This window comes from Bos mutus, chromosome 19 (genome assembly GCF_027580195.1).
Source record: "Bos mutus isolate GX-2022 chromosome 19, NWIPB_WYAK_1.1, whole genome shotgun sequence".
Taxonomy (NCBI): Eukaryota; Metazoa; Chordata; class Mammalia; order Artiodactyla; family Bovidae; genus Bos; species Bos mutus.
Window position 1 is genome coordinate 26,788,834 of NC_091635.1, and position 26,447 is coordinate 26,815,280.

Sequence of the window (26,447 nt, forward strand, 5' to 3'; positions counted from 1 at the left end):
GAAGCTCTTTTCAAGCCTAACTTCGGCTTCAGTCCCCACTTCCGGACTTCGGGGGGTGGGGCCCGAGGGCTTGGGGGCGGGGCTGAGGGGAAGGGGCGGGGCTGCAGTCCTACGCACGTCCCGGATCGCTCTCGGGGGCGGACTCAGTGGCGGAAGTGGCGTCGGGAGATCTCTTTCCGCTCGGAGGCGCTGCTGGGGCGGTGGAGTCAGATTGCGGTTGCGGGTAGGAAGAGCTGGGGTCGTGGCTGACATGGAGCAGGTGGGTCCGCAAGAGGTCACTGGGACCAGGTGGTGGTACAAGGGCTACGTCTTGCCAGCGGATCCCGTCTCCCTAGCGGGTGTCCGTTCGTGGTTCCGTCCTACCCTTCCCACACCCCCTGCTCCCCACGTTCCGCCCCCTTCCTCAGCTCCGCCCCCTTCCTCAGCTCCACCCCGCGCGAGGTTAAGGGGTCTCCTGCTCTGACAGTCCGCGGCCCCACCCACTCGAAAGAGTCCGGGAAGGGCGTCCCGGATCGCCCTCCATAGCTTTTCTTTTCACTGTGAGGGGGTGGTGTCTGGGTATTAAGAGCAAGAACTGGATATGGGAGGTGTCAGGGTTAAGAAGGCAATGGCACCCCACTCCAGTACTCTTGCCTGGAAAATCCCATGGATGGAGGAGCCTGGTAGGCTGCAGTCCATGGGGTCGCTAAGGGTCGGACACGACTGAGCGACTTCACTTTCACTTTTCACTTTCATGCATTGGAGAAAGAAATGGCAACCCACTCCAGTGTTCTTGCCTGGAGAATCCCAGGGATGGGGGAGCCTGGTGGGCTGCCGTCTATGGGGTCGTACAGAGTCGGACACGACTGAAGTGACTTAGCAGTAGCAGTAGCAGGGTTAAAAATGAGCAGGAAAATATCTGCAAGTTCCTGTAGGTCTCCGTCTCACTGTCATCCGGGCTCCCTCAAGTTCCTTGGGAAATGGCAGTGAATGACTTCTTAATGGACATCAGAAGGGCTCTTTGATATCTTTCTTGAGTTCTTAAAGGTGCATAACACCAGTGACACTAACTCGTAATTGATATAGTGGATATGTGCCCCTTCCCCCCGTTTTGGCTTCCTCCGCGTCAGCATCCCCTTATTTTCTTCCTACTCCTCTGACTGCAGAAGTACTGTTTCACAATCTCTTCTTGCCCAGCCCCTTATTCTGTACACTTAATCTGGATGGTCTCATCTACTCTCATGGTTTCAGCTTTGTGTCCGTTTGTGTTCAGTGGCTCAGTCGTGTGTAACTGTGACCTCTTGGACTGTAGTTCTCCAGGCTCCTCTGTCAATGGGGTTATCCCAGGAAGAATACTGGAGTGGGTTGCCATTTCCTCCTCCAAGGACTGAACCTGAGTGTCCTGCGGCTCCTGTATTGGCAGGTGGATTCTTCTTTACCACTGAGCCACCTGGGAAGCCTGGCTTCAACTTTAGGATACCAGAAAGGCACCCAGATCTCCAGCTTCAGCCAAGCCCCTCCCTGGAGCCTCAGGCTTGGCCATCCAGCTACCAGTTGGATGGCTCTACTTCAGCTGCCACTCAGTCTGTCTGAACTCAAATTTATCTTGTCCCCTGCAGATTCATTTGTTCTCAACTACCCCATCCTAGCCAGAAACCTGAGAATTATCTTATACTTCTCTTTTTTCTCAGTTCTCATATCTAAGAGGTGACCTAGTCCAGTAACTTCCTAACATGCTTCGCACATGGTCCCATGCCTCTGACTCTGTTGTCAGCACCTTGTCGATATGTTTCTCATCAGGATGATTGCGGTGACTGAACTTCCAGTTCACGGCCGCCTGCAACCCAGTGTCCCAACTGTAACTCTTTTGGTCCTTGAAAAAGATGTCTCATAATGTCACTTCCTTGCTTACAACCCTTGAATGGTTTCCCAGTGCCTATGGGAAAGGCTGAATCTTTAGCACAGATTACACGGCTCTCTCTCCTACCCTATGTGTACCCTGAGGTCCAATAATATGACATTGCAGGATGTGCTTGCCCACACCTTGCCATTTTGTGTCTCCATGGCTTTGCATGCACCAGCCCCACTGCCTAGAAAGTCCCTTTTCCTCTTATCTGCTGCCTACCTTCTACTTGACCTTTAGTGCTCTGCTCAGGCAGCATCACCTCTGGATCACCGCCCCTGCCCAAGGCTAAATATTGTCCCATCTGAGTCCCTGCAGCACCCTCTCCATAATAGCCTGATGATGAAGGATACAGACTCATGAACTGGACTTCCTGGGTCCCAGGACTATCTTATGATATTGATGAAGGCAGAGCTTCAGTTTCGTTTGGCAAATGGAGATAGTTCTGTGCCTATTTGGTACAGTTATCGTGGATTAAATGAAATAGTGTATGTTTAGGGCTTAAAACGGTGAGCACAGGCATGCTCAGTAAATCAGTGTTAACTATTATTACTGTTTACATAAGAAGGATAAAGAACAGTGATTCTGATTTTTAATTTTATCAACTTTTTGAGAATAGTTGATGTGGCTTCTCATTCTGTCTCAGAGCTGCAAAGCCTGACTCTTTGTCAGTAAATAAAATGCTGGGGTAGAGAGCATTAGGGGCAGGATCTGGGTGAGGATTCAAAATAGTAGAAGACCTAGATCCCATGTCATTCTGCTCAGAAAATGAGTCTGGAAATGGATAAATGTTAGAGGCCAGGCTGGTGGCTCAGAGGTTAAAGTGTCTGCCTCCAATGCGGGAGACCCGAGTTTGATCCCTGGGTTGGGAAGATCCCCTGGAGAAGGAAATGGCAACCTGCTCCAGTACTCTTGCCTGGAGAATCCCATGGACGGAGGAGCCTGGTAGGCTACAGTCCACAGGGTTGCAAAGAGTCAGACACGACTGAACGACTTCACTTTCACTTTCAAGCATGAGTTCTAGAGAAATGTACACAGAACTCTGGGAACCCAAGGAAGAAAAAGGCCAAGAGTAACTTCCCAAAGAAGCTGACAGTTAGGGGCCCTCGGTGAGAGAATGAGTACCAGCAGGAGGCAGAGACCAGGGTGGGCTCAGAGAAAGGAAAGCTATATCCTCCAGTTGGAGAGCTCCTTCAGGGGAGGGGGCTGAGGTGGGCATGAGGGCAGATTCCTTTCTTCACCTGGCCGCGAAGAAGTATCCCCTCGGGTTAGGAGCCTGCAGAGACCATGCCCTGGGGAGGTCTGGAGGCTTGGTACCCATGTTTGGGGGCAGGGCCCTAGGGGTAAGGTCAGCACGCATGCCTGTGGGCTGGGCCTGTGTTTTAAACCAGATTCTGGGCTTCTGTTCAAGCCCGGAGTGCCCATCTTCCTTGCCTCCGGCTGATAGATGCAGAGGCCTGGGTCAGATGGCTCCTCCTCCCTGTGGCTTTCCTGACCTCCCCCACTCTAGCCTGGGTCAGATGCTCCTTTCTCTGGGAGCCCACAGTCCTTTGTTCACCCCTCCCTGAAAGTGCTGATCGTAGCGTGGCACTGTGCCTTTATCTGTCAGCCTCCCTTCGCAGACGTGGACCCCCTGAGTGAATATCCCCAGGGACCAACACAGTGGCTGGCACGCTGTAGGCTCTCAGTTTACCTGCTGTGGGAAACCGAGCTCTCCGACACTCGGACTTGTTTGGGGGAAAGGGTGTGGGTGAGACCAAAAATTGTGTACATTTGACAGCTCACACTTGTTGCATTCAACGACAGAGGTTGTTGGCCCCGTTTTAACAGACAGAGAAGCTGAGATTTGGGAGGTGAGGTCAGGTTCACTCAGCAGGAACTGTCTTCTGACTCCAGGTCTACAACCATGTCCCAGAAACTGCCCTGGGCTCCCAGTCCCCAAAGGGACAGCTGCCCCATCAGTGGGACGAGGGACAAGGGAGGTATACCATCCTGCCTGTTGTATGTTCCTCTGAGCTTTTTCTGCCTGGGAAGGGGCTGGTCAGGGCCAGTGCTGGGAGGAGTCTGTTCTGAACCACCCCCGCCCCTGCAGGGCCCTTCTGTCACCTAGGCTCATAGGACTGAGATTGCCCTGGAAGATGGACCAGCCCTTTCCAAACTGACCTTGAGAACTCAACCTCATTAGTCCTGTTTTATCCAACAGCACCGATGGGGCCTCACTCACCAGCCCTTGAGTAGGCTGGGGTCATAGAGTCACAGAGCTGGGGACATCTCTGACATTTAATAGGGCCTGGCGTGTGGAGGGAGCTGAAGGGCTGAGTCAATCTCAGTTTGATAGGATTTTCCAGTAAGTGAAAGTGAAAGAAAGAAAATGAAAGTGAAGTCGGTCAGTCGTGTCTGACTCTTTGTGACCCCATGGACTGTAGCCCACCAGGCTCCTCTGTCCATGGGATTTTCCAGGCAAGAGTCCTGGAGTAGGTAGCCTTTCCCTTCTCCAGGGGATCTTCCCAACCCAGGGATCAAACCTAGGTCTCCCGCATTGCAGGTGGATTCTTTACTAACTGAGTCACAAGGAAAGCCTGTAAACTGTACTTCAGAACCTCCTGGGGCTAGGGCAGTGTGGGAGCGTTCCGTGATGAATACAGTTTCTGTTTTGGCTTGACTGGGCCCTGTTCACTTCCTCAGAAGGAAAAGGGAAAGAGCCTGGCTTGGCCTCTGAGATCTTACTTGTCACTGCTGCTGTGTCCTGGGTTCTTTAGGGGCATAGTTCCCTGCTTCTCCAGGGAACTTCCCAAGCCATCTGGGTGGGGCACAGTAGAGACTAGGAAGCCAGCTGTGCTGAGGCTGATGGCATAGGTCACCGATCCCTGAACTACAGGAGAGCCTAATATGTAACATCCTGGGTCAGCTCCCTGAGATCAGGGCCCATCCTACCATCCAGAAGTACTGATGGACCCTCAGTTTGGGCAGAGTGCCGTGCTGCATGTGCCTGGCCCAGGGCCCTGCCTCTAACACTGTTCCCGTGGCCGCTGATAGTAGTCATGCTGCTGCTGCTGCGAAGTCGCTTCAGTCGTGTCCAACTCTGTGCGACCCCACAGACGGCAGCCCAGCAGGCTCCCCCGTCCCTGGGATTCTCCAGGCAAGAACACTGGAGTGGGCTGCCATTTCCTTCTCCAATGCAGGAAAGTGCAAAGTGAGAGTGAAGTCGCTCAGTCGTGTCCGAGTCTTAGTGACCCCATGGACTGCAGCCCACCAGGCTCCTCTGTCCATGGGATTTTCCAGGCAAGAGTACTGGAGTGGGGTGCCATTAATTAAGCACAGGCACATTGCAGCTGTTGTTTCTAATTCTTTCAATAGCTCTGTGATGTGGGCACTCTACCATCCCTGTTTTACAGATGAGAAGACTGAGTTTCAGAGAGACTCAAAGGCCCACGGAGTAATAAAGAATGGCCTTTGGCTTTTGACTCCAGGTTTCCTGACCAACCCCCAAATCTACGCGCTTTCCCTTTTTCCAGGGTGATCCATAGGCCAGTGAACCTACTTGACATGTGCATGACCTGAGCCTCAAGGGCTCGAGGAGAGATGAGTTTGAGGCTCGAGGAGAGATGAGTTTGAGGCTAAAGTCTAGGGGTGTGGGGATTGAAGTGCTGAGCCAGGGTCCCGAGATCTGGGCTTGGGGAAGCCTGAGCTGAGAGTGAGGTTTGTCCAGGAGGCAACTTTTGAACTGGTCTCTAAAGACTTAAGAGTTCCTCCCAAGGGAACTGGAGGTATGAAGGGAGACCCAACTGGCCATGGTGTATCCTGGGAACAGCCAGTGGCTCGAGAGTATTGGGGGAGGCGTGTCAATCCCATCACAAGAGCGGAGTGGTGGGGACCCTCGCTATCCTAGGGATTTAAACCTGCACCCAGGCCTTTCCCTGTGAGTCTGGGTTCAGAGAAGAGGAGGGGAGCAGTCACCCTGCTTAAGGCTGCGTGGGAAACCAGTCCTCCCCCTTGCCTGCTGGTGGAGGAAGGGCCCAGGCTCTGGGTAACACGAGACTCCAATGAGGGTGGAGTCCAGTTTAGCAGAGGCTGGTTTGGTGGGGCTGCTCCTCCAGGATTGGGTGTGAGTGTGTGCAGGAGCACCTGTACATGTGATGCTGCGGTCGTTCAGCACACTTCTTCAATATTTGCTGTGAGACTGGTGCCGGAACCAGATATGCAGCCGTGAGCAGGCAGGGTGTCCCTGATCCGGTGGGAGAAGACAGGCAGGAAGCAGATCAGTAAACATATAATGTCTGCGGTGAAGAAGGAAGCAGGGTGAGGGGATGCAGGCTGGGGCTGAATAGAGGGTTCAGGGAAGGCCTCTCCAGAGAGAGGGAACATTGCAGAGACCAAGGGGAGGAAATCCGGACACGACAGCAGGAGCAGGGGTCCTGGGGTAGGAGCATGCTGGATGTGTCCACAGGGCAGTGTGGCTGGAGCAGAAGGCACCAGGGGAGGAGGAGGCTTGTAGGCCAGGACGGGGACTTTGGCCTTTACTGTGGGGGAGCTGAGGCTGTTGGAAGTTTGGGATGTCGAGGAGGTGCAGCCTGACGTTTACTGTGGTCCCTCTGTCTGCCGTATTGAAACAGACTTGGGACCAGGGCAAGGAGGCAGTCAGGAAGCTGTAGTAAATGTGAGATCGTGGCTCAGGCAGGGTGCTGTTAGTGGTGAGCAGTGGCGGATACTGGCTGGACTTGGAAGGATTTGTTCATGGTTCGGATGTGGAGGGGAAGGTGCTGAGCTCTCTACAGGCTCTGGCTATTAAACTCTTTGGGGTCTTTTGACACCTCGCTCCCCACAGGGCCTGAAGGTGGCCACATTTAGGTTTAGCCCAGCACTAGGGGAAGCCCACGTGCCCCTGGGATCAACTCCGTCCTGTCCAGGCTGTGGGCAGGCCTCTCCAAGCTTCAGTCTTGTCACCTCTACAGCTTCTGGCAACAGATGCCAGGAGTGAAGGAGAGGATGTCTGCAGGGGGCCGGCGGGGCCACTGCCAGCCCGGATTGCTTTCTTCTGGCCCGTCTGGATCATGCACAGGCCTGTTTGGTCTGCTGTCCTCCTTCCCTGAGCCAGCTTCCTCCCAGGCTGGCCAGTGGCAGAACACAACCTGAGGCCAGCCTCTTCTGCACACAGAGCCTCTGTCTGCTGCCCGTCTGTGGATTCTCCATTAACCTGGGCATCAGCAGTCTCAATCCAGAGCAACCCCAGCCCTGGCCTGAAGCCATCCCACAGAGGCTGTCAGAACTCGAGACTGTTTCCACCTAAGATGATACAGGGGTCATGTTAGCTAACCCTTCCACAGCAGTCACTCTTTTTTGGGGACTGTTCTGGGTCCTTATGTGTAAAAAGTTGCCTAAACCTTGTAATACCTCTAAGAAGCAGATACTACCATTACCCCGTTTTATACAGAAGAAAATCGAGGCACAGAGAGGTTCAGTGACTAGTAAGGTGGGAATCCGGGCTTCCCCTGTGGCTCAGTGGTAAAGAACCCACCTGCAATGCAGGAGTCACAGGAGACCTAGGTTCAATTCCTCGGTGGAGACGATCCCCTGGAGGAGGATGTGACAACCTACTCCGGTATTCTTGCCTGGAGAATCCCATGGACAGGGGAGCGTGGCATGCTGCAGTCCGCAGGGTCACAAAGAGTTGGACATGACTGAAGCTACAGCACGCTCGTGCATACAAGGTGGGAATCCAGGGTGGGGCACGTGTTTTGAGCCCACGTCTACTGCCCCCTTGGCCTGGGGAGAGGGTTTGGAGATGCCGTACTGCTCTGAGGTGAGAATCGTTTTTGGACATAGATGGGGTGTTTGTCTGCTCGGGGTCACAGAGCCTAGCTGGTGGAGGGAGCTCTATCTGGAACTTGTGTAGGTTGGCCTGACATTCCGTGGGAAGCTGGGCAGAGGAGAAGGGGAGAGGCCCACAGAGGTGGCAGCGGCGGCCATGGCTCCTGTCTGTGCAGCCCTTACTCTGTGACATCAGGGGCTGTTCTCCGTGCTCTCCATGCACAGCTGTCTCCTCTGATCCACCAGGCGCCCCAGGGTCAATACAGGTATCCCCCAGTCCCCGTTTCCAGGTGCAGCCTCGGAGTCTTGCCAAGTGAGTGACAGACATAGGCGCATTGCAGACTTGCTTTGGTCAGGAAATGTCAGCCAGAGACTGGCAGAGAGATGGTTGGAGCCTCCAGCCCAGGGTGTGACTGAGGCCTGGGAAGAGCCCTGTCTGTGCCCCAGCCACCTAAGAACTGGAAATGGAGCCCTGGGGGAGGTTGGGGGGTCAGGCACCAGTGGGAAGAGGTAGCATCAGAGGTCAGTCCGGGCTTCCCCCCAGAGCCTGTGCAGGGAGCCAGGACACCCCCCGCCCACCTCCCCAGGAGCACACGCTTGCCTGGAGCCTCTGTAACTTGGCCCATAGCTCACACAAAGGAGGAAGCCTGGGCTGAAGCCTTGGACAGCTTACTCTGGGTCATCTGGCACGTGAACTGTGGAGCTCAGATTTGAACTCAGGCCTTTGGGGGCAGTTTATTACACATCACTGTTGTGTGTAAGCCCCCACCCCCCCACACCGCACACCTCTCACCTGAATGGCCTTGCCCACCCGCTTGCTCCATCTCCACCCTCACCGGCCAAACACCAGCCATCCTTCCCCTAACACTTCTCTAAATGCCTGTGGGGCAGCAATCATTGGTAGCAATCACAGATGGGAGATGCTGCCTTTTATTGTGGGAAAGCATGCACAGCATAACATTTGCCATTTTAGCCACTTTTAAGTGGACAGTTCTGTGGCACTAAGTATATTATCATTCCCCTTATTTAATGCAACTGAAGAAGCTGATTCTCAGAATGTTCTGTTTGCCCCAGTCGCAAGACTGGTGAGGGTGGACCGAGAGTCAAACCCCGGCCTCAGAGGTACCAGCTGCCTGCTGTCGTCTGCTGAGTGGGGACCCACCCAAAAGCTTCTGCTGCCCCCGGGCTAGCGTTTCCTGGGGCCAGTCAGAGAAGGCCTGGAAGTGGGCGTGAGGGGCCCCCAGAGCTTTCCCTGTGCCCAGAGACCTGCCTGGCCTCCTCCTCCCAACCCCTCTTACCCTTCTGACCCAGGATGAGAAAAACCACCAGTTCCCCCCCCACCACCACCCCACTCTCTCCAAGCAGCTGAGCTTCCACAAGCACGTCAGGTGTCACGTCTGCAGTCAGCCCAGGCCGACTTCTTCACGCCACACGTGCTGCTCCCCTCCTGACACCTCTGAAGGTGCTGGGGAGGGGCTGGTGACGGCAGGCGGTGGGCTTGGCAGGGGGACGCTGCTCCCAGGGGGCTGGGTGGCAGCCCTGCTGCCCCCAGCCTCCTGATGCTTGTTCCTGCCTCCCCTGTCGGGAGGGTGGAGGCCAGTCCGCCCTGCCGGCAGCTGCCTCCATCCTCCCGGGCCAGTGTTCTGGGGACTGTTGAGAGCAGTTCTAGGCCAAGGTGGTTTTCATATCTGGAGCTAGCAAGTGGTCTCACGGAACTCAAAACTTTTCAACGTCATCTGAGTTGAGTTTTTCAAACCACACCCATGGAGGTTCCTCAGGGTGACCCTGGATGGAGTTTGAGGAAGGCTGACTTGTGGGGCTCTCTGTGGCCACATCCTATGGCAGGACCTATACAGTCCTGTTTTTATCCATTGTATTTATCTGCTGTCTGCACTACGAAGCTTGCGGCATCTTAGTTCCCCAGCCAGGGGCTGAACGTGCACCCTTGGCCGTGAAGGTCTTAACCCCTGAACCATCAGGGGATTCCCAGTTTTTATCTGTTTTCTTTTTTTTTTAATTAATTAATTTTTTAATTTAAGGATAATCGCTTTACAGAATTGTGTTGGTTTCTGCCAAACATTGACATTTATGTTTTTTTTTTTAATTAAAAAATCATTTTATTTTAAATTGGAGGATAATTACAATATTTTGGTGGTTCCTACTATACATCAGTATGGACCAGATGTATAAACGCGTCCCTTGCCTCTTAAACCTCCCTTCCACCTCCCTCCCCACCCCACCCCTCTGGGATGTCAGGAGCACCAGCCCTCGCTGCATCGCACAGCAAGCTCCCACTGGCTGGCTGTTTTGTATGTGGTCGTGTGTACTACTGCTCTCTTTTAGCACTGCTCTCTCAAGTCATCCCAGCCTCTTCCTCCCCTGCTGTGATTATGAGTCTGTTCTTTATGTTTGCATCTCCTTTGCTGCCCTGCAAATATATCTGTTTTATATATTGAGATCCTAGGTAAGGTTTTTTGGTTGATGTTAAGTTTCTCTTAAAAGGGTTTTTTTTTTTTAACGGACCTTTTTCCTGGAGGTTCAAGAGGGAAGGGACATATGTATACCTATGGCTGATTCATGTTGATGTTTGACAGAAAACAGCATAATTCTGTAAAGCAATTATCCTTCAATTAAAAAATAAATACATTAAAAAAAAAAAATGGACCGTTCTCCCAGATAGGGAAATGGAGGCTTGCTAAGAAGGACTTGCCCAAAGTTTTTCAGGTCAGATGGCTGCCCCTGAACTCATTCACCTCTTCCAGCTCTTGCTTATTTGGATGCTGAGTTTCTTTCACGGAGGAGGGTGACGCAGAACCCTGCTCTCTCTGACTGTTGGCCAGAAGCCCTCACCCCTGCTGCAGAGCCCCGTGTGCTTGGCTCCCTCACCTGCCGCACCCCCCGCATTGGCAGCTCTCTCGGGCTCCCCCAGCACCTCTGCTCTCGGCCCCCCTCTGTGTCTCTCACTTCCACATGGTCGTCTGGGTGTGTGAGTGTCAGTGCTGTTGTACGCCAAGTGTGTCTCACACCCAAGCTGCTGCCACCCAGGTCCTGTCCCCAGAAGGGGAGGGAGAAGGCCAGGGGGCAAGACTAGACAGACCCGGGAGCAGACAGGGAGTGGGGAAGCCACAGCACCCTGCAGTGAGACAGGGAAGGGGGAGAAGGTGAAGGCAGGTAGGAAAGGAGAGAGAGACACATAAGAGAAAACCAGAGAGAGAGTAATCTGATGGGGGTGGAGAGACACTCGCAGATGGGAGAGAAGTGGAGAGGAAGACCCAGAGAGGGGGCGGAATAAAGACAGACGTGGGAGGGGGTACAGAGACACTTCCAAAGAATGGTGAAGAGGTAGCTTGTGAGAGAGACAGGAGAGAGGAGAGATGGAGACAGGTCTGGCAGAAGACGAGCGGGCTATTAGAGACAAGGAAATGTCACCCGCCCTGGGGCTGCGGCTGTGTCATAGTGAGGGATGCTGAGCGTAGAGTCTGACACCAGATCTGGCTGATAGATGTTGGGGGGTCCCATTGCCAGCAGCCTCTTCTGGCCCCCTCTTCTGGCCGCCACCTTCCAGAGCTGGTCCAGCTTTCCTCCAGATGAGCTTAGCATGGACACCCTGAAAGAGTAGTAAAGGGTGGTGCTTCTGCTGAGAACAGTCAGTCCTGACTGTTGGGTTGGCACAGAGGTAGAGGGATGGGTGAGCCGGCTTGCTCAGAAACCGTGCTGGCCACAGAATGGGGGCTTGTTTTCGACTTAGTAGCTGAAGCATGGAAGAGACCAGACAGCAAATGTGTAGAGGGGATGGACGGCTATGGTGAGGGGACCAGTTAGATCTTGGCCTTCCCAGAATCAAGCACAAAGACCCAGGGCTCCCCTTCCAGTGGCGCCCAGACCTGCCCTCTGGTTCTGCATGTGAGAAGACTCAGGGAGACTCTTCATGGGCTCCCAGAGACTCAGGCCCCACCATGCTGCTTCAGCTCCCCTCTGCTCAAGCCTAAACCTTGCCTTCCCCCGCCTGGGGGACAGGGCCTCTGAGGGTCCCTGCCAGCAGATTGGTAGAGCAAGGACCATAGGCCTGGGGGCTGCTCAGCAGGGAGGGAGCGCCCCACTGCCCACTTTGTCTCTCGGGTTTATGAGGATTTCATCCTCATGGTCACATGGGCAGATAAGGCATGGATGGTCACATCCATTCACTTCCTGGAGCCTCGGCTGTCTTGTGTGAGGAATAGGAGGAACCATTCTGCCCTGTGTGGACATGGAACACAGTGAGATTACCGGAGAAGGTGAAGCCCGGTAAATTCACTGGGACTGGGGAAGGAGGGTGCGAGGCTGTGAGGAGAGGGCCTTGGAGCTGCCAGTTGAAGGACTGGGGAGATCTGGGTGTAAGGCCCCCAAGGCAGGACCAGGCTGCCATTTAAAGGGACCTAGAAGGCCAGGGTGGCCATCACAGTGAGATGATGGGGCCCCATCTTGCGAGGACCACCATGAGGAGGGTCTATTATCCTCAGACCAGAGGGGAGCCCTTGGAGGGTTGTGAACAGGGAATGGCAGGATCTGATTCATGTTCTGAAAAGCTTTTTCTGGCTGTCTAGAGGTGGTTGCTGTGGGTGGGGGTAGAGAAAACCTGGAGACGCGCCCACCCATTAGGAGCAGGAGAGAGCTGGTTGGGCCTGAGGCGGGGGTGGCGGAGAGAAGGGACCAAGATTTCAACCCACCATCCCTCCGGGGCTGGCCTGCGCAGAGACACTGCTCTAGGAAGTCCCTCCCAGTTGCCATGGATCAGGGGGTGGGAGGGTAGGGCTGGCTGCTGGGAGGGAATGTGGCTTTGTGCTTGGAAAACAAAGAACAGAGCTTGGGGCTGACTTCTTCTGGGGGTGGGACCGACCCAGAGGCTGCTGACAGGCCCAGAGGCTGAACTACAGGGCAGGGCTTGGCAGGAACAGGCTGTGGCCCCAGGGAGGACCCAGGAGGCCCCCAAGGGTGACCATGGGGCTGCAGGATTTTGCCTGGGGTGGGGGGGGTGAAGAAGCAGGACAGAGGGAGAAGGATGCTCAGACCCCTCCAGCCTGGAAGTCAGGCCGCAGAGGAAAATGAGGCAGAGAGGGCCCTGGGCCACAGAGTTAGGCGGAGGGTGGGGGGCAGATGTGTTTGGAAACAAATCGGGGTCCTAGGGCTGCGTTTGAAAGGACGAAGGAGGTTTCCGAGTGTTCCTGGACCCTGACACCAGGACCTGACCAGCCACCCTGCCTCCCTGCAGCCCTGCTGCTGAGGCCCAGCCCAACCTGGCTGGAGGTGGGGGCCCGCCAGGATGAGCAAGCTGTCCGGGGACCTGCTGGCCCGCGACCTGGAGCGCAGCCTGCCGGCCGTGGCCTCCCTGGGCTCGTCGCTATCCCACAGCCAGAGCCTCTCCTCTCACCTCCTCCCACCGCCGCTGTCGGAGAAGCGCCGGGCCATCTCCGACGTCCGCCGCACCTTCTGTCTGTTCGTCACCTTCGACCTGCTCTTCATCTCCCTGCTCTGGATCATTGAGCTGAACGTGAGTGGGGCGAGGCTCGGGGCACAGGTCAGGTTGGGGGAGGGGTATTGCCCGGGCCTCAGAGGGTTGCATCTGGGGGTGTGTTGATTTCCAGGTAAAATGAAGAATGAGACTAGAAGAATAGCTGTTCTCATCTTCCAGAGAGAGAAACACAGAGACGTTAAGCTGCTTATCCAAGGTCTTTCAGCAAGTGTGTGAAGAAGGCAGGGTCTGAACCCAGAACTCACACCTTTGCACCACACTGGCCCCTAGTGGACACTCTTGAGAAAGGAGGCGGGATCCCAGAGGGCTCTGGTGGAGCTATCAGAGCCTTTGTCTTTCTGCTCTACTTTGCTCTCTGGCTTAGTTCATTCATTCATTCAGCAAACATTTCTGAGTCCCGGCTGTGTCCCAGGCGCTGTGCCGAAAGCAGAGGGAACAGTGGGTGGCAATCTGTAAAGACTCCCAGTGACGCCCAGCTTTCCTTCCCCACCTTGGGCATTCTTCCAGTGTCCCCAGTTTTGGCCTCTTGGTTTTGGTGAGATTCCACCTAATGGTTTAGAGACAGAGCTGCCTGTCAGGGTGGAGTCTGCCCACCCCCCACCCCTGCCATGCAGTGCTTGGCCAGCTGGCGGTGGAACCTAATCTCCGGGTGCTAACAGGGCAGAGCAGGACCTGATGCAGAGGCAGGAGCATGGAACCAGGGCGTCCTGGGCTTGGTCCCCTGTCCCAGCTTCTGCTCTATAGCAACTGTGTGAGCTCAGCGAGGGACTCAGCCTCTCTGAGCCTCCCCTTGTCCTCCTTGTGCAAAGTGGGTCAGAGTTCTGGATGGCAGGTGTCCTTCCTCCAGGTCTCAGGCCCAGTCAGTTCAGTCACTCAGTCGTGTTCAACTCTTTGTGACCCCATGGACTGCAGCATGCCAGGCTTCCCTGTCTATCACCAACTCCCGGAGCTTACTCAAACTCATGTCCATAGAGTCCGTGATGCCATCCAATCACCTTATCCTCTGTCGTCCCCTTCTCCTCCTGCCTTCAGTCTTTCCCAGCATCAGGGTCTTTTCCAATCAGTCAGTTCTTCACATCAGATGGCCAAAGTATTGGACTTTCAGCTTCAGCATCAGTCCTTCCAATGACTATTCCGGACTGATTTCCTTTAGGATGGACTGGTTGGATCTCCTTGCAGTCCAAGGGACTCTCAAGAGTCTTCTCCAACACCACAGTTCAAAAGCATCAATTCTTTGGCGCTTAGCTTTCTTTATAGTCCAACTCTCACATCCATACATGACCACTGGAAAAACCATAGCCTTGACTAGATGGACCTTTGTCGACAAAGTAATGTCTCTGCTTCTTAATATGCTGTCTAGGTTGGTCATAGCTTTTCTTCCAAGAAGCAAGCGTCTTTTAATTTCATGGCTGCAGTCACCATCTGCAGTGACTTTGAAGCTCAAAAAAATAAAGTCTCCAACTGTTCCCATTGTTTCCCCATCTATTTGCCATGAAGTGATGGGACCGGATGCCATGATCTTAGTTTTCTGAATGTTGACTTTTAAGCCAACTTTTTCACTCTCCTCTTTCAGTTTCATCAAGAGGCTCTTTGGTTCTTTGCTTTCTGCCATAAGGATGGTATCATCTGCATATCTGAGGTTATTGATATTTCTCCCAGCAATCTTGATTCCAGCTTGTGCTTCATCCAGCCCAGCATTTCTCATGATGTACTCTGCATGTAAGTTAAATAAGCAGGGTGACAATATATAGCCTCGACGTACTCCTTTCCCTATTTGGAACCAGTCTGTTGTTCCATGTCCAATTCTAACTGTTGCTTCTTGACCTGCATACAGATTTCTCAAGAGGTAGGTAAGGTGGTCTGGTATTCCCATCTCTTTAAGAATTTTCCACAGTTTGTTGTGATCTACACAGTCAAAGGCTTTGGCATAGTCAATAAAGCAGATGTTTTTCTGGAGCTCTCTTGCTTTTTCGATGGATGCCAACAGATGTTGGCAATTTAATCTCTGGTTCCTCTGCCTTTTCTAAATCCAGGTTGAGCATCTGAAATTTCACAGTGGAAGCCTGGCTTGGAGAATTTTCAGCATTACTTTGCTAGCATGTGAGATGAGTGCAATTGTGTGGTGGTTTGAGCATTCTTTGGCATTGCCTTTCTTTGGGATTGGAATAAAAACTGACCTTTTCCAGTCCTGTGGCCACTGCTGAGTTTTCCAAATTTGCTGGCATATTGAGTGCAGCACTTTCACAGCATCATCTTTCAGGATTTGAAATAGCTCAACTGGAATCCCATCACCTCCACTAGCTTTGTTCATAGTGATGCTACGTAAGGCCCTTAGGCCTTTGCATGCCAGGATGCCTGTCTCTAGGTGAGTGATCACACCATTGTGATTATCTGGGTCGTGAAGATCTTTTTTATGTAGTTCTGTGTATTCTTGCCACCTCTTCTTAATATCTTCTGCTTCTGTTAGGTCCATACTGTTTCTGTCTTTTACTGTGCCCATCTTTGCATGAAGTATTTCCTTGGTATCTCTAGTTTTCTGGAAGAGATCTCTAGTTTTCTTGAAGAGATCTCTAGTCTTTCCCACTCTTGTTTTCCTCTATTTCTTTGCATTGATCCCTGAGGAGGGCTTTCTTATCTCTCCTTGCTATTCTCTGGAACTCTGCATTCAAATGGGTGTATCTTTCTTTTTCTCCTTTGCCTTTTGTGTCTTTTCTTTTCACAGCTATTTGTAAGACCTCCTCAGACAACCATTTTGCCTTTTTGCATTTCTTTTTCTTGGGGATGGTCTTGATCACTGCCTCCTGTCACAAACCTGTCACAAACCCTCTCAAGCTCAGGGGTCAGGAAAACAATGACTGTTGTTACAAAGGAGGAGCTTAGAGAAGGAGCTGGTTTAGGGGTGAAGTTTGATTCTGGGTATGTTGAGCTGGAAGGCAAGGCAAGGCTTTGAGGGTGATGCTCCTCTGTGCACAGAGGTGAGCTGGCACCTTCAGCGAGAAGGAGCCACAGCCATGGGGGACCTTACAGACCATCTTACTGATGAGACGGCTGAAGCTCAGCAAGGTTTATGGTCATTTGAAGAGTTTCTGAGGTCTTAAACTTTATTCCTTTGGACAATCCCCTTGGGCTTCCCTGGTGGCTCAGGCGGTAAAGGATCTGTCTGCAGTGGAGGAGACCCAGATTTGATCCCTGGGTTGGGAAGATCCCCTGAAGAACAGAATGGCAACACACTCCAGTATTCTTGTTTGGAGAATCCCATGGACACAGGAGCCTAGCAGGATACAGTCCATGGGGTCGCAAAGAATCAGACACGACTGAGCAACTAACACTTTCACTTTCCAGCGTGAAAGCAGGCACTAAAATTCACCCACATCCTTCATTAAATGTATGTATAATATTTTCTTGACAGAAAAGAGCTGAAAAAATGTTTGGCAATTTTACTTTGGAACCTATATGGCTATACTGGCTGTAATAGCTCAACAGTTGTCATGCAGACTTGAAAATGCTCGTGGAGTGAGAAAATCTAATCTCCAAATTATTTTCAGATTTGACAAAAAGTTTCAGAACGCTGAATTTAACAGTTCAGAGAATTAACATCATGTTTCTCTTGGTGGACAATTAAAATTTTATTAATTTTTCAATTTTGCCATTTTCATACTTTGAAACGTATGCATTTTTAGTTTTTTTAAAATATTTATTTACTTAGTTTGACTTATTATTTACTTACTTGGGGAAGAAAATGGCAACCCACTCCAGTATTCTTGCCTGGAGAATTCCATGGACAGAGGAGCCTGGTGGGCTGCGGTCCATGGGGTCACAGAGTCGGACACGACTGAGCACACAGCGCCTATTTGACTGGGTCTTAGTTGTGGCACATGGGATCTAGTTTCTTGACCAGGGATTGAACCTAGGCCCCCTGCATTAGGAGCACAGAGTCTTAGCCACTGGTCCTTAAGGATCACCTTACTGATGAGAGAGCTGAGGATCAGCGAGGTTCAGGGTCATTTAAAGAGTTTCTGAGGTCTTAAACCTTCTTTGGATGATCCCCTTGGGCTTCCCTGGTAGCTTCACCAGGTGGACCACCAGGGAAGTCCCTATTTTTAGTTTTCTAACAGACTGCATGTTGCCCAGTGTATGCAAGGACCCTGACCAGGCTGTAAGACCGGCGCCAAGATCTTGCAGCCAGAGCTGGCAAAACAAGGGCAGGAACTCTACTGTCCTGAGTCCTGATGCAGTGGGCTGGCCGGTGGGTATGCAGGCAAGGGAGAGTTATCTGTAAAGAGGAAAACCATGGAAGAGAGAGCTCTGTGGACAGAGCTGGAGCTCTGCTGGCACCCCACCTGCAGCTCTGACTCTGGAGCCCAAGAGGGCGTAGTCTGAGGAGTAAGAGGAGGATCAGGCTGGGGTGGGTTGTGATGTCAGCAAGGCGTTTGACTCCATGGGGTGCAGAGTGGTCTTGAGGCTGAGGCATTTGATGGGGATGCACCAGGGCTCGAGACTCAGTGAGGGGCTGTCCAGATGGCTGGCTTTTGCCCTGAGCATCAGAATCGCTCAGGAGCTTTACAGCCATTCCAGATGCTCGGCTCACCTCGAGATTCAGACCCAGCGTCTCAACATCTGTATCTTTAACACCTCACTCCCCTCCACAACCCCAATTCAGATCATCTTCCAGAAATCAGAAGCCCTAATCTAGGTAATCGTGAAGGGTCTTCCCCTTCAGGGCTCCCAAACTCCATCCCCCAGAGTCCCCTTGTGCCCCTCTTCTCTGGAGGCTGGCACCCCACCTGCAGAGGCACAAGCCTGCCACCCCATTCCACCTGAGGCATCAGGCTGCAGTCTAGCTTTCAGTGGGCATCCGGACTCCTTACTCCCCAGCCAGGCTCTCAGGGATCCCATTGAAAATGTGGGTGGCTAGGGCAAGGGCAGAGGCAAGGACCAGTCTGCTTACTCTGCATGCCATCCTCTCTAGCAGCTTGATGGATTTTGCCCATTAAGTACAAACTTAATCAATCGATTTGCCACCTGGGGCTCCGTCTGACACCACTGCCCACCCTTGGTCCCCGTCACCCCAGATGGATGCTTGGCTGGAAGATGGAGCACCGCAGTGGTGGGAGGGAGAGGAAATCATGGGAGAGGCTGGCTCCCAGCTCGCTGTCTGCCAGCATAGTGCCTGCATAGGGCCCATCACCTCCCAAGGCCCTCCAGGCTTGCCCCTTCCTAGGCAGTGTGCTCACGAGTGTCAGGAGGCTCAGCTCTGCCTGTCTGGACTGCCTGGATCCTTAGAGGAACAGTCTCAGCGCTGGGGTCTCAGGCCCCTGGCTGAGCTCGCCTGGTGCCTCGGGGCTTCTCAGGTGGTAGCTGAGCATTTACAGCCTCTCCTCCAGGTTCCACCTGCCCCCTCTGGGAGGACGAAGGGCAGCCCTGGGGACTTGGTCCTACCCACCTCTCTCTCTTCCAGACCAACACAGGCATCCAGAAGAACCTGGAGCAGGAGATCATCAACTACAGATTTAAAACTTCCTTCTTTGACATCTTTGTGAGTGGCCTTGGAGATCCTGCGGGCAGAGAGGGAGCAGGGACAGGGTTCTTTGGCTGGATTTTCTTCTTCCTGCAGCATGCATCCTAATCTGATCAGGGAGCCCTCTGTATTCAAGCCTGTTCCCAAATGAGGCCCTGCTTTCAGAGAGCCCCAAGTGGGAGGGGAAGACAAGACCCCCGTCCAAGGAGGTCACATGTAATCCCCAAAGAAGCACTGACCTGGCCTCGGCCATTCCCTGCTGGGGCGTGCACACTGCGTGGGGAGCCTGGGGGAGCAGCCTGGAGGGGCGGCCAGCCTTCGGCCGGGGTGGGGCCCATGGCTGCCTGTGACAGCTCCTCCACTCCCCTGCCAGGTCCTGGCCTTCTTCCGCTTCTCCGGACTGCTTCTGGGCTATGCCGTGCTGCGGCTCCGGCACTGGTGGGTGATTGCGGTAAGATGCCACTTTCCTGGCAGCTCTCGGGCCCTGGCTGGGCTGGCTCATGGGATGGGATGGAGGAGGACTTACTCCCCAGGCTCCGTCTTCGCTCTGTCTGTCTCTCTCTCCCTCCCCTGGACAGGTCACCACGCTGGTGTCCAGTGCATTCCTCATCGTCAAGGTCATCCTCTCTGAGGTCAGTGGCTCGGGGTCTGGCTGGTCTGGTGGGCATCTGGCCTGCGGGATGGGCTCATCCCAAGAAGGGACTGCTTCTCTGACTTTGGGTTTCTGTCCCTGTTGTCAGGGTTGGGTGAGGAGGATTCCTGTCCTTGGCTTTTTCTAAGGGGTCAGCTTCACTGGCTTTGCCCACTTGCCCTGCTGAAATCCTAAGAACAGAAAGTTCCTCCTCCAGGCTGACCTTAGTGTATCATGCTGTAGAATTCATTAATCCCTCCATCTTAGAGGCATGTGCCACAGGGGGGGCCCAAGCAGCTGGTACCAGGAGTGGGGTGTAGGCCAGAGTCAGCAGCCCCGGGGTGGGGCTCTGGGTCTGGGGTGGCCCCCGGCTGTGGAGCTCAGCCCCCTCCCCTCCGCAGCTGCTCAGCAAAGGGGCCTTCGGCTACTTGCTCCCCATCGTCTCCTTTGTCCTCGCCTGGCTGGAGACCTGGTTCCTTGACTTCAAAGTCCTACCTCAGGAGGCTGAGGAGGAGCGATGTGAGTGCTGGGGGGGTGAGGGGATGCAGCGAGGGTCACCCCCACCCAAGAGAGGAGAGTTTCTGGCATGAGGGCCAGTTCTGAGCTCTCTTGCCAACTCTGCCTCCAAGAGCCTTAAAGAGAGCCTGGGCCGGGGGACCCTAGGCTGCCAAGGCATGATTGTCCTTGGTCTGGGACGATGGCTGCCCACGTCTGCCCCCCAGGGTACCTTGCCGCCCAGGCTGCTGTCGCCCGAGGACCCCTGCTCTTCTCCGGCGCTCTATCTGAGGGCCAGTTCTATTCACCCCCAGAATCCTTTGCAGGTGAGGGTTGGTGGGTGGGGGAACTACCTCCAGGGAGGGGCTTTATGAGGAGCAGGATAGCTGGGTCTGTCCTTTCTCGTCCTCTGTCAGCTCCTTGGAGAAAGCGAGCAGCCCTCTCCCACACACAATCTTATCCCCCCACACACCATTGCACTTGTACCCCAATCCCTCACCCCCACCCCTTCTCCCCACCTCTTCCCGTTGTCCTCCGTGCTTGTTTTTCTGCAGGGTCTGACAATGAATCCGATGACGAAATTGTTGGGAAGAAAAGCTTCTCTGCCCAGGTATTTGGCTGCCTACCCCTACCTGGGGTGGGCACCCCAGAGAGGAGCCAGCACTGGGCTCGGCCAGCTGGGCAGGGGCTTCCCAGAGGAGGGCAGACCTTAGGCAGCCTGAAGGCCTGTCAGTGTCCATCTGAGTGTCTGGCTCACTGTCAGTCAGGCCCAGTGGTCTCCTTCCTGCCTGGGCCCTGGGGTAACAACCGCAGCACCTGGTCCCCGGGAGCTCAGCGGGCGCAGGAGACCAGCCCAAACCCTGCATCTGGACATCCAGCTGAATCAGGCCTTTGAAAGAGATGTGTGGAGTGTCTAGAGAAAGACCCAGAGGGGTGCAGCTGCCAGGCTGACCACTTCCTGCCTCCCCTCCCTGGCCAGGAACGGGAGTACGTCCTTCAGGGGAAGGAGGCCATGGCGGTGGTGGACCAGATCTTGGCCCAAGAGGAGAACTGGAAGTTTGAGAAGAATAACGTAAGAAAGTTTTCTCCCACGGGACCCTGAGAGTTGGCTTGTAGGGAGTTTTCCCTCCCTTTTCTGAGGCCTGAGAAAGAAGCCCAAAGATTGCAAGGGTTGGAACCCTATTTCTGCCCAGGGGAGGGGGCTGGGCCCTGGGGTCAGCCCCTTGGCCTGGATTGGACGTTTCTAGCGCCCCTCCCCTGCTCACCGCCCCCCACGACCCCGCCCCTGCCGCTCTGCCGCCTCAGCTCCAGCTTTGAAGGGGAAGCCAGGCTTCTGTGCTGTGTCCGGTGTTTTGTTTCATGACCAAAACAATATTATCTAGAAAGATGGCAGAGAGCTTGGAAAACAGGGGGAAAACATCCCCGTCCCTTTCTCTGGCCAGTTCCCCTGGCAGCCTCGGCGGCCTGGAGAGACAGGCCTTCGTGGTTGCAGCTGCTGCTGTGCTCCTGCCTTTTAACTTGATATCAAAAGCCTTTCTCTCCTCATGGCAGGACGTTTGTCAGAACCATTGTTTTTTAATGGTTGCTCAGATATCCCCCAGATTCCTAAAGTTTTCTCCTCTGAGCTGTTAAAATCTTGCCCTGCCCGTCACCCATTCCTGCCCTCAACCCGGCCCTCTTCTACCCTCCACTCACCTCCCTGGTGCCCTTCTGTCCCTGCCATAGGAATATGGGGACACTGTGTACACCATCGAGATTCCCTTTCACGGCAAGACCTTCATTCTGAAGGTGGGTGATGGAAAGAGTGCTCTGGAGCTTCTTGCTCTGCCTGGGACTCCATCCAGGAAGGGCCTGGTGGTGTGGGGACCCTCCGGCAGGTTTCTCCCACCCAACAGGAAAGGGCTGGTGTGCCCAAGTACATCTGGCACCATCCAGCCCTCTGCCCACCCCGCCCCAGACCTTCCTGCCCTGCCCCGCGGAGCTGGTGTACCAGGAGGTAATCCTACAGCCTGAGAGGATGGTGCTATGGAACAAGACGGTGACCGCCTGCCAGGTGAGCTGAGCCAGCGGTCCAAGCCTGGCACCCCTCAGGGCAGAGCCATCAGGCAGGTGAGGGCGTGATCCAGTGTGAACAGTGAACCCCCTGGGGACCCGGGTCGCATCACTGAACTACTCTGGGCCTCAGCTTCCCCATCTGTAAAATGGGGATGGTGGTAATAGTTTCCTCCAAGAGAGGGTCTGGAAGATGGAAGAACAAAATGCTCAGAGTGCTGGGTCCAGCGCCCATGAATGGAAGTGGCTCCTAATTACGGGGCCTGAGCAGAGAGCCGGCTGACCTGGGGGCTTTCCTGAGATGCTGGGCCCATCCTCGGGGCTTTCCTGGGGTGGCTGCACCTTATGTCTGCCCTGACGCCCGCAGATCCTACAGCGAGTAGAGGACAACACCCTCATCTCCTATGATGTGTCTTCAGGGGCCGCAGGTGGCGTGGTCTCCCCCAGGTGAGCCCCCCTACCCGCCCCCTCAGGCAGGCCTCCTGCCCTTGGGCCTTCTACACACCCCCCTCATCTAATCATCCCCCTCCAGGGATTTTGTGAATGTCCGACGCATCGAGCGGCGCCGAGACCGATACCTGTCCGCGGGCATCGCCACCACGCACTGCGCCAAGCCCCCGACGCACAAATACGTCAGGTGAGCTGAACCTTGCCTGGAGTCATGCGCACTGGCTCCTCCCCTCGTGGCCGTGAGAACAGGGCAGGACTGGTGTGTACAGCTGGGCACTTTCTCCTGCTGAGGTCGCCTTCCTGTCCCCGGTCCCACTGTCCCTACTCCTGCTTATCTGGGACCACCACCAGGCTCAGGGGAGCTCCAGGGTAGACCGAGGGTGGCGATGAATAGGGACCAGTCGGGAAGGGGGCTGGGAGCCATGAGGTGGCTGGTCTAGGGGACCGGCACAGCAGGAGGCTCTGTGTTCTGAAGCATCACCTTCCTGCCTTTCATCCCCTTCTCCCTGTCCCTTGGCCTTGCATTACCCTCATGGTGCTTGGAGGTACCCAAAGGAAGAAGCTTGAGTCCTCTGCTGTCTGTTCCACGGCCTCCTCCAGCCCCCTTGCTCTCTAGTCCTAGCGCTGTGGGTGGCCTCCTCCCAGATACTCGACACTTCCCCTTCTGTCTCGGGGTTCCGCAGAGAGCGCTGTTCTTTGCGTGTCAGCCCGGGGCTCTGGTCTCACCACCACCACAGTGTTTGCTGGGTGATGGGCAAGCTCGTTTCCCCTCCTGACGCCAGCTCCCTTATCTATGGAGGCAGGGGAGCTGATGGGATGGGAATCCTACCGCTCAGGCCTGTGGCCTCCCAAGAAGGCGCCCCCTCGTGGAGCCCCGCGGCTCTGCACTGCTCCCAGAGCTGGGCCCCGTGAGAAGTGCTCACCCCCGCACTACCGGAGTCCCTGGACAGACTAGATGAGAGCTGGAAGGTGGTACACGCCCTGCCCCTGGAGCTGTGCAAACATCGACCGGCTGTTGAAGGAGGATTTGAGCACCCCATGGCAGGTGGGGTGGGGGGCTGTATCCTGTGGCCTCTGGGACACCCGTTCTGGCCCTGCTCAGACCAGCAGCTCCCTTCCCCCTTCCACCCCAGTCCAAGGTGGGTCAGGGCAGAGCGGAAATCAGGGGTTTCGCCTGGCTCCAAGGTCCCCTACCAGTGCATCTCTCCTCAGGGGAGAGAATGGTCCTGGGGGCTTCATCGTGCTCAAGTTGGCCAGTAATCCCCGAGTCTGCACCTTCATCTGGATCCTTAATACAGATCTCAAGGTGGGCATGCTGGGGCTCCGAGGCAGGCTCTGCGGAGTGGAGGGGACTGTGCTGTGTGACCTTGGGCGTCCCTACTCCCGGCTTCCCTGCTCTCTGCCTCCTTTCTTCCTCTGAAACTGGGGGCAGGGTCCAGACGGTCTTCTCGCCCTGAGGCCCTGTGCCTCCCCTCTTTACCTCTGACTCCTGAGGCCTGAGGAAGGGTGGCTGGCTGCCAGCCCACCCCCTCCCGGGTCTATTTGTGTGACTCATGCCAAGACCGGGGTACGGCATGTTCTTCCTGCCAGGGGTGGGGGAGAGGGCGGCCTTGGCTACATGCCAGAGTTGCACCTGCATTTGGGCACCAGTTGTTGAGGGGGAGTCCCTGCTGAGGGCCGGCCTTCCTGGAACTTCTCCTCGCCTCCCCCAGGGCCGCCTGCCCCGGTACCTCATCCACCAGAGCCTCGCAGCCACCATGTTCGAATTTGCCTTCCACCTGCGGCAGCGCATTGGAGAGCTGGGTGCCCGGGCATAAGGGTGCCTCCTCACCACCCTGCGGGCCAGGGTCCTGTTGCCACGGCCTCCAGAGCCAGAGAGGGGCACCGCTTGGGCTTCCCACTGCCCACTGAGGACCTGGCCTCAGCAGTGGGGAGGGGGGAGCTTCCTCCACAGCAGCTCTGTGACCTGAGCTCCCGCCCTACACCGAGCTTCACTGCGCCTGGGGGCGGCCATGGCCGGCTGAGGGCTCAAGCGCTGGGACTCTGCTGCTGCGCCGAATGGGTCTTTCCTGCCAACGGTTCCACGGCCTCCCTGCCTCTGGGAGGAGGAGACCCGCTGTCCCCTACCTGGCCTGGGGCGGGGTCTTTAACCGGAGCCACGGACTCAGCGGGAGAGGACCCTGGCCAGGACCAAAGTTAGGGCAGCTCATCACCAGTGTGAAGGTGTGGGAGCTCCTCTCTCATCATGGTTTTTTAGGATTATTTAAAGGGTCTGGGACCTTTCTCCACTTGCACTTCCACTTGTAGGGGTGTGGATGGCAGGTGGGGATGGTGGGCACTGGCAGGGAGCCTGCCCCTCCCAGGCTGTCTCCAGGTTGCTGCCCTCCACCCCCACCCCCCAGTGCCTCCTTGGGGACCTTTGTAATTTGAGCCAATTAAAAACAGGAACTCAAAAAAAAAAAAGCCCCTGCAGCCTGGCCTCTTGAGAGTGAAAAAAAAAGGGCAGCACGCAGGGCCTAGGGGAAGGAACCCTGCTTCAGCCTACACATGACCCACCCTCCCAGAGCCAGAATAGAGCCAGCTGGGGACCCAGTTCTCGAACCGCCCCCCCGCCCCGTTCAGCTGGTCAGATAAGTGGTCAGAGAAAGATTCCCTGCCTCCCGGCCAGGTCTCCTGCTAAGGAAGGTTAGATTAAGGTCTCCAGCCCAGGATGGGGAGGCGGGAGGTAGGGGAGACCTGGAAAGACCCCGAGTAGGCCTCAGCTGATCCTGGGGTCTGCACGTTTGTCGGGGAGGAGCCTGGAGGCGAGGCCTGGGCTTCTGGGTCACTGAGGCACCTCTGGGCTCTGCTCACCTCCTCTCTCTGCCCATCACACTTGGGACCACTGGGAAATGGCCCTCCTTCCCTCCCTGCAGGCTTCCTGAGGGGCTGACTTGCTTAGACTCAGGGGTGGGGGTGTTGCCTCTTGGGCCCGGCTAGGCATGTGACCCCCGGCAGGTCTGCCTGCCTGAGCCTCCATTTCCTACTTTGCTAAAGCTGTGTAAGATGAAAGGCGCCAAGGATTGGGTGTAGTGCTCAGTAATCAAGAGGGGGCCCACGGGCCTGCCTGCTAGGGTCTCATCACAGCCTCTGTCCCTGGATTTCCTGGTGCCCTTGCTTTGTCCACTCAGTGACACCCCTGCTGCTCCTCCCCCGTGCCTTCCCCGTGTGCCAGCCTCCTGTTGCACGCGCTGCTGCTCTGGGGGCGGGGCTGTCCCTACAAGCCCTTCGACTGGCTTGCTCCCTGGGGACAGAGCCAGGCCCCGCCCGATGGCACCTTGGAGCTGGCAGCCCCCAGAGCTCTTCTGGTAAGGCCACTGTGAACAGAAAGTGAGGAAAATGAGGCCCAGAGGGGGTGGACGCTGCCCCCTACTCAGACAGCCTCATTATGGCTGATTTGGGGGCTGGAGCCAGAACTGGCTGCCACCCACTGGAACTGCTGGAGTCCCGTCTCACCCCAGCTGAGTGAGGGGGTAGAGTCGGGGGGCCGCCTCCCCCCTCTTTCGTGTCCAGGATCCCAGGGGTGGAATTAATTTCCAGTGCCCCTGCTGGGGAGGTGGTTGGGAGCCAGGCCTTTGGGGGCAGACACCTGAGGAATGGCACTGTCCTTTTGGTGGAGGGGCATGGTCGGAGGTGTGACGTGCCCTTGAGCCCAGGCAGAGGAGAGCAGCGGGAACAGGACCTGACGGCCTGGTACAGCGCCCAGAGGAGGCCTTGGTTCCTACTGTTTCCCGCTCTGTTTACAGACAAGCCGCTGTCCTCCCTGGGCGAGGGGAAGGGGTGGGGCAGATGGCAAGTGCCAAGGTGGCACGAGGCTGGGCATGTGCCTGGTCACGGGTAGTATCTGAAGAGTGTCAGACACCTGGAGGTGTCACTCTGGGGACCCCTGCCCCCACTGGAGCATCTTGATCTCTTCAGAAGCTGACCTCTGACCTGGGGGCAGCCAGAATCTGGGTACCACCCCCCCGAGCCCTGCCCTGGGCTCAGAGTCCCCCATCAGTGAGTCTTGGCTCTGCTTATAGCATCTGACGCCAGAGGGGCTGAAAATAGCCCCTGAAAGAGG

At 55.4% G+C, this 26,447-nt stretch overlaps 1 protein-coding gene across 3 annotated transcripts; it reads left to right on the forward strand.

Moving 5' to 3' along the window:
- The first annotated feature begins 120 nt into the window (after positions 1–120).
- Positions 121–26,307, forward strand: STARD3 (StAR related lipid transfer domain containing 3). 3 transcript variants are annotated; one of them, XR_011467993.1, is made up of 16 exons: positions 121–259; positions 12,939–13,217; positions 18,658–18,735; positions 19,091–19,168; positions 19,251–19,349; positions 19,750–19,867; positions 20,071–20,169; positions 20,398–20,453; positions 20,823–20,915; positions 21,569–21,631; positions 21,801–21,896; positions 22,263–22,342; positions 22,428–22,532; positions 23,145–23,390; positions 23,558–23,651; positions 24,058–24,090. XR_011467993.1 is itself a non-coding variant. In XM_070389779.1 (15 exons), the coding sequence occupies exons 2-15, from the start codon at positions 12,990–12,992 to the stop codon at positions 24,160–24,162; spliced, it is 1,392 nt and encodes a 463-aa protein (XP_070245880.1). In that variant the 5' UTR covers positions 121–259; positions 12,939–12,989; the 3' UTR covers positions 24,163–26,307. The 3 variants fall into 3 exon arrangements, 2 of the variants coding, with proteins under 2 accessions (XP_070245880.1, XP_005898061.1); XM_070389779.1 differs by lacking the exon at positions 23,145–23,390 and having other exon boundaries at positions 24,058–26,307; XM_005897999.3 differs by lacking the exon at positions 23,145–23,390 and having other exon boundaries at positions 19,296–19,349; positions 24,058–26,307.
- The last annotated feature ends 140 nt before the right edge of the window (positions 26,308–26,447 follow it).

What these genes read in the sequence shown, in the direction of transcription:
- STARD3 (XM_070389779.1), top strand. Translation starts at nt 12,990, where the DNA reads ATGAGCAAGCTGTCCGGGGACCTGCTGGCCCGCGACCTGGAGCGCAGC. An exon ending in AGACGGTGACCGCCTGCCAG is followed by an intron (nt 21,897 to 22,262) that starts GTGAGCTGAGCC and finishes TGACGCCCGCAG; the next exon opens with ATCCTACAGCGAGTAGAGGA. An exon ending in TCCTTAATACAGATCTCAAG is followed by an intron (nt 23,652 to 24,057) that starts GTGGGCATGCTG and finishes CGCCTCCCCCAG; the next exon opens with GGCCGCCTGCCCCGGTACCT.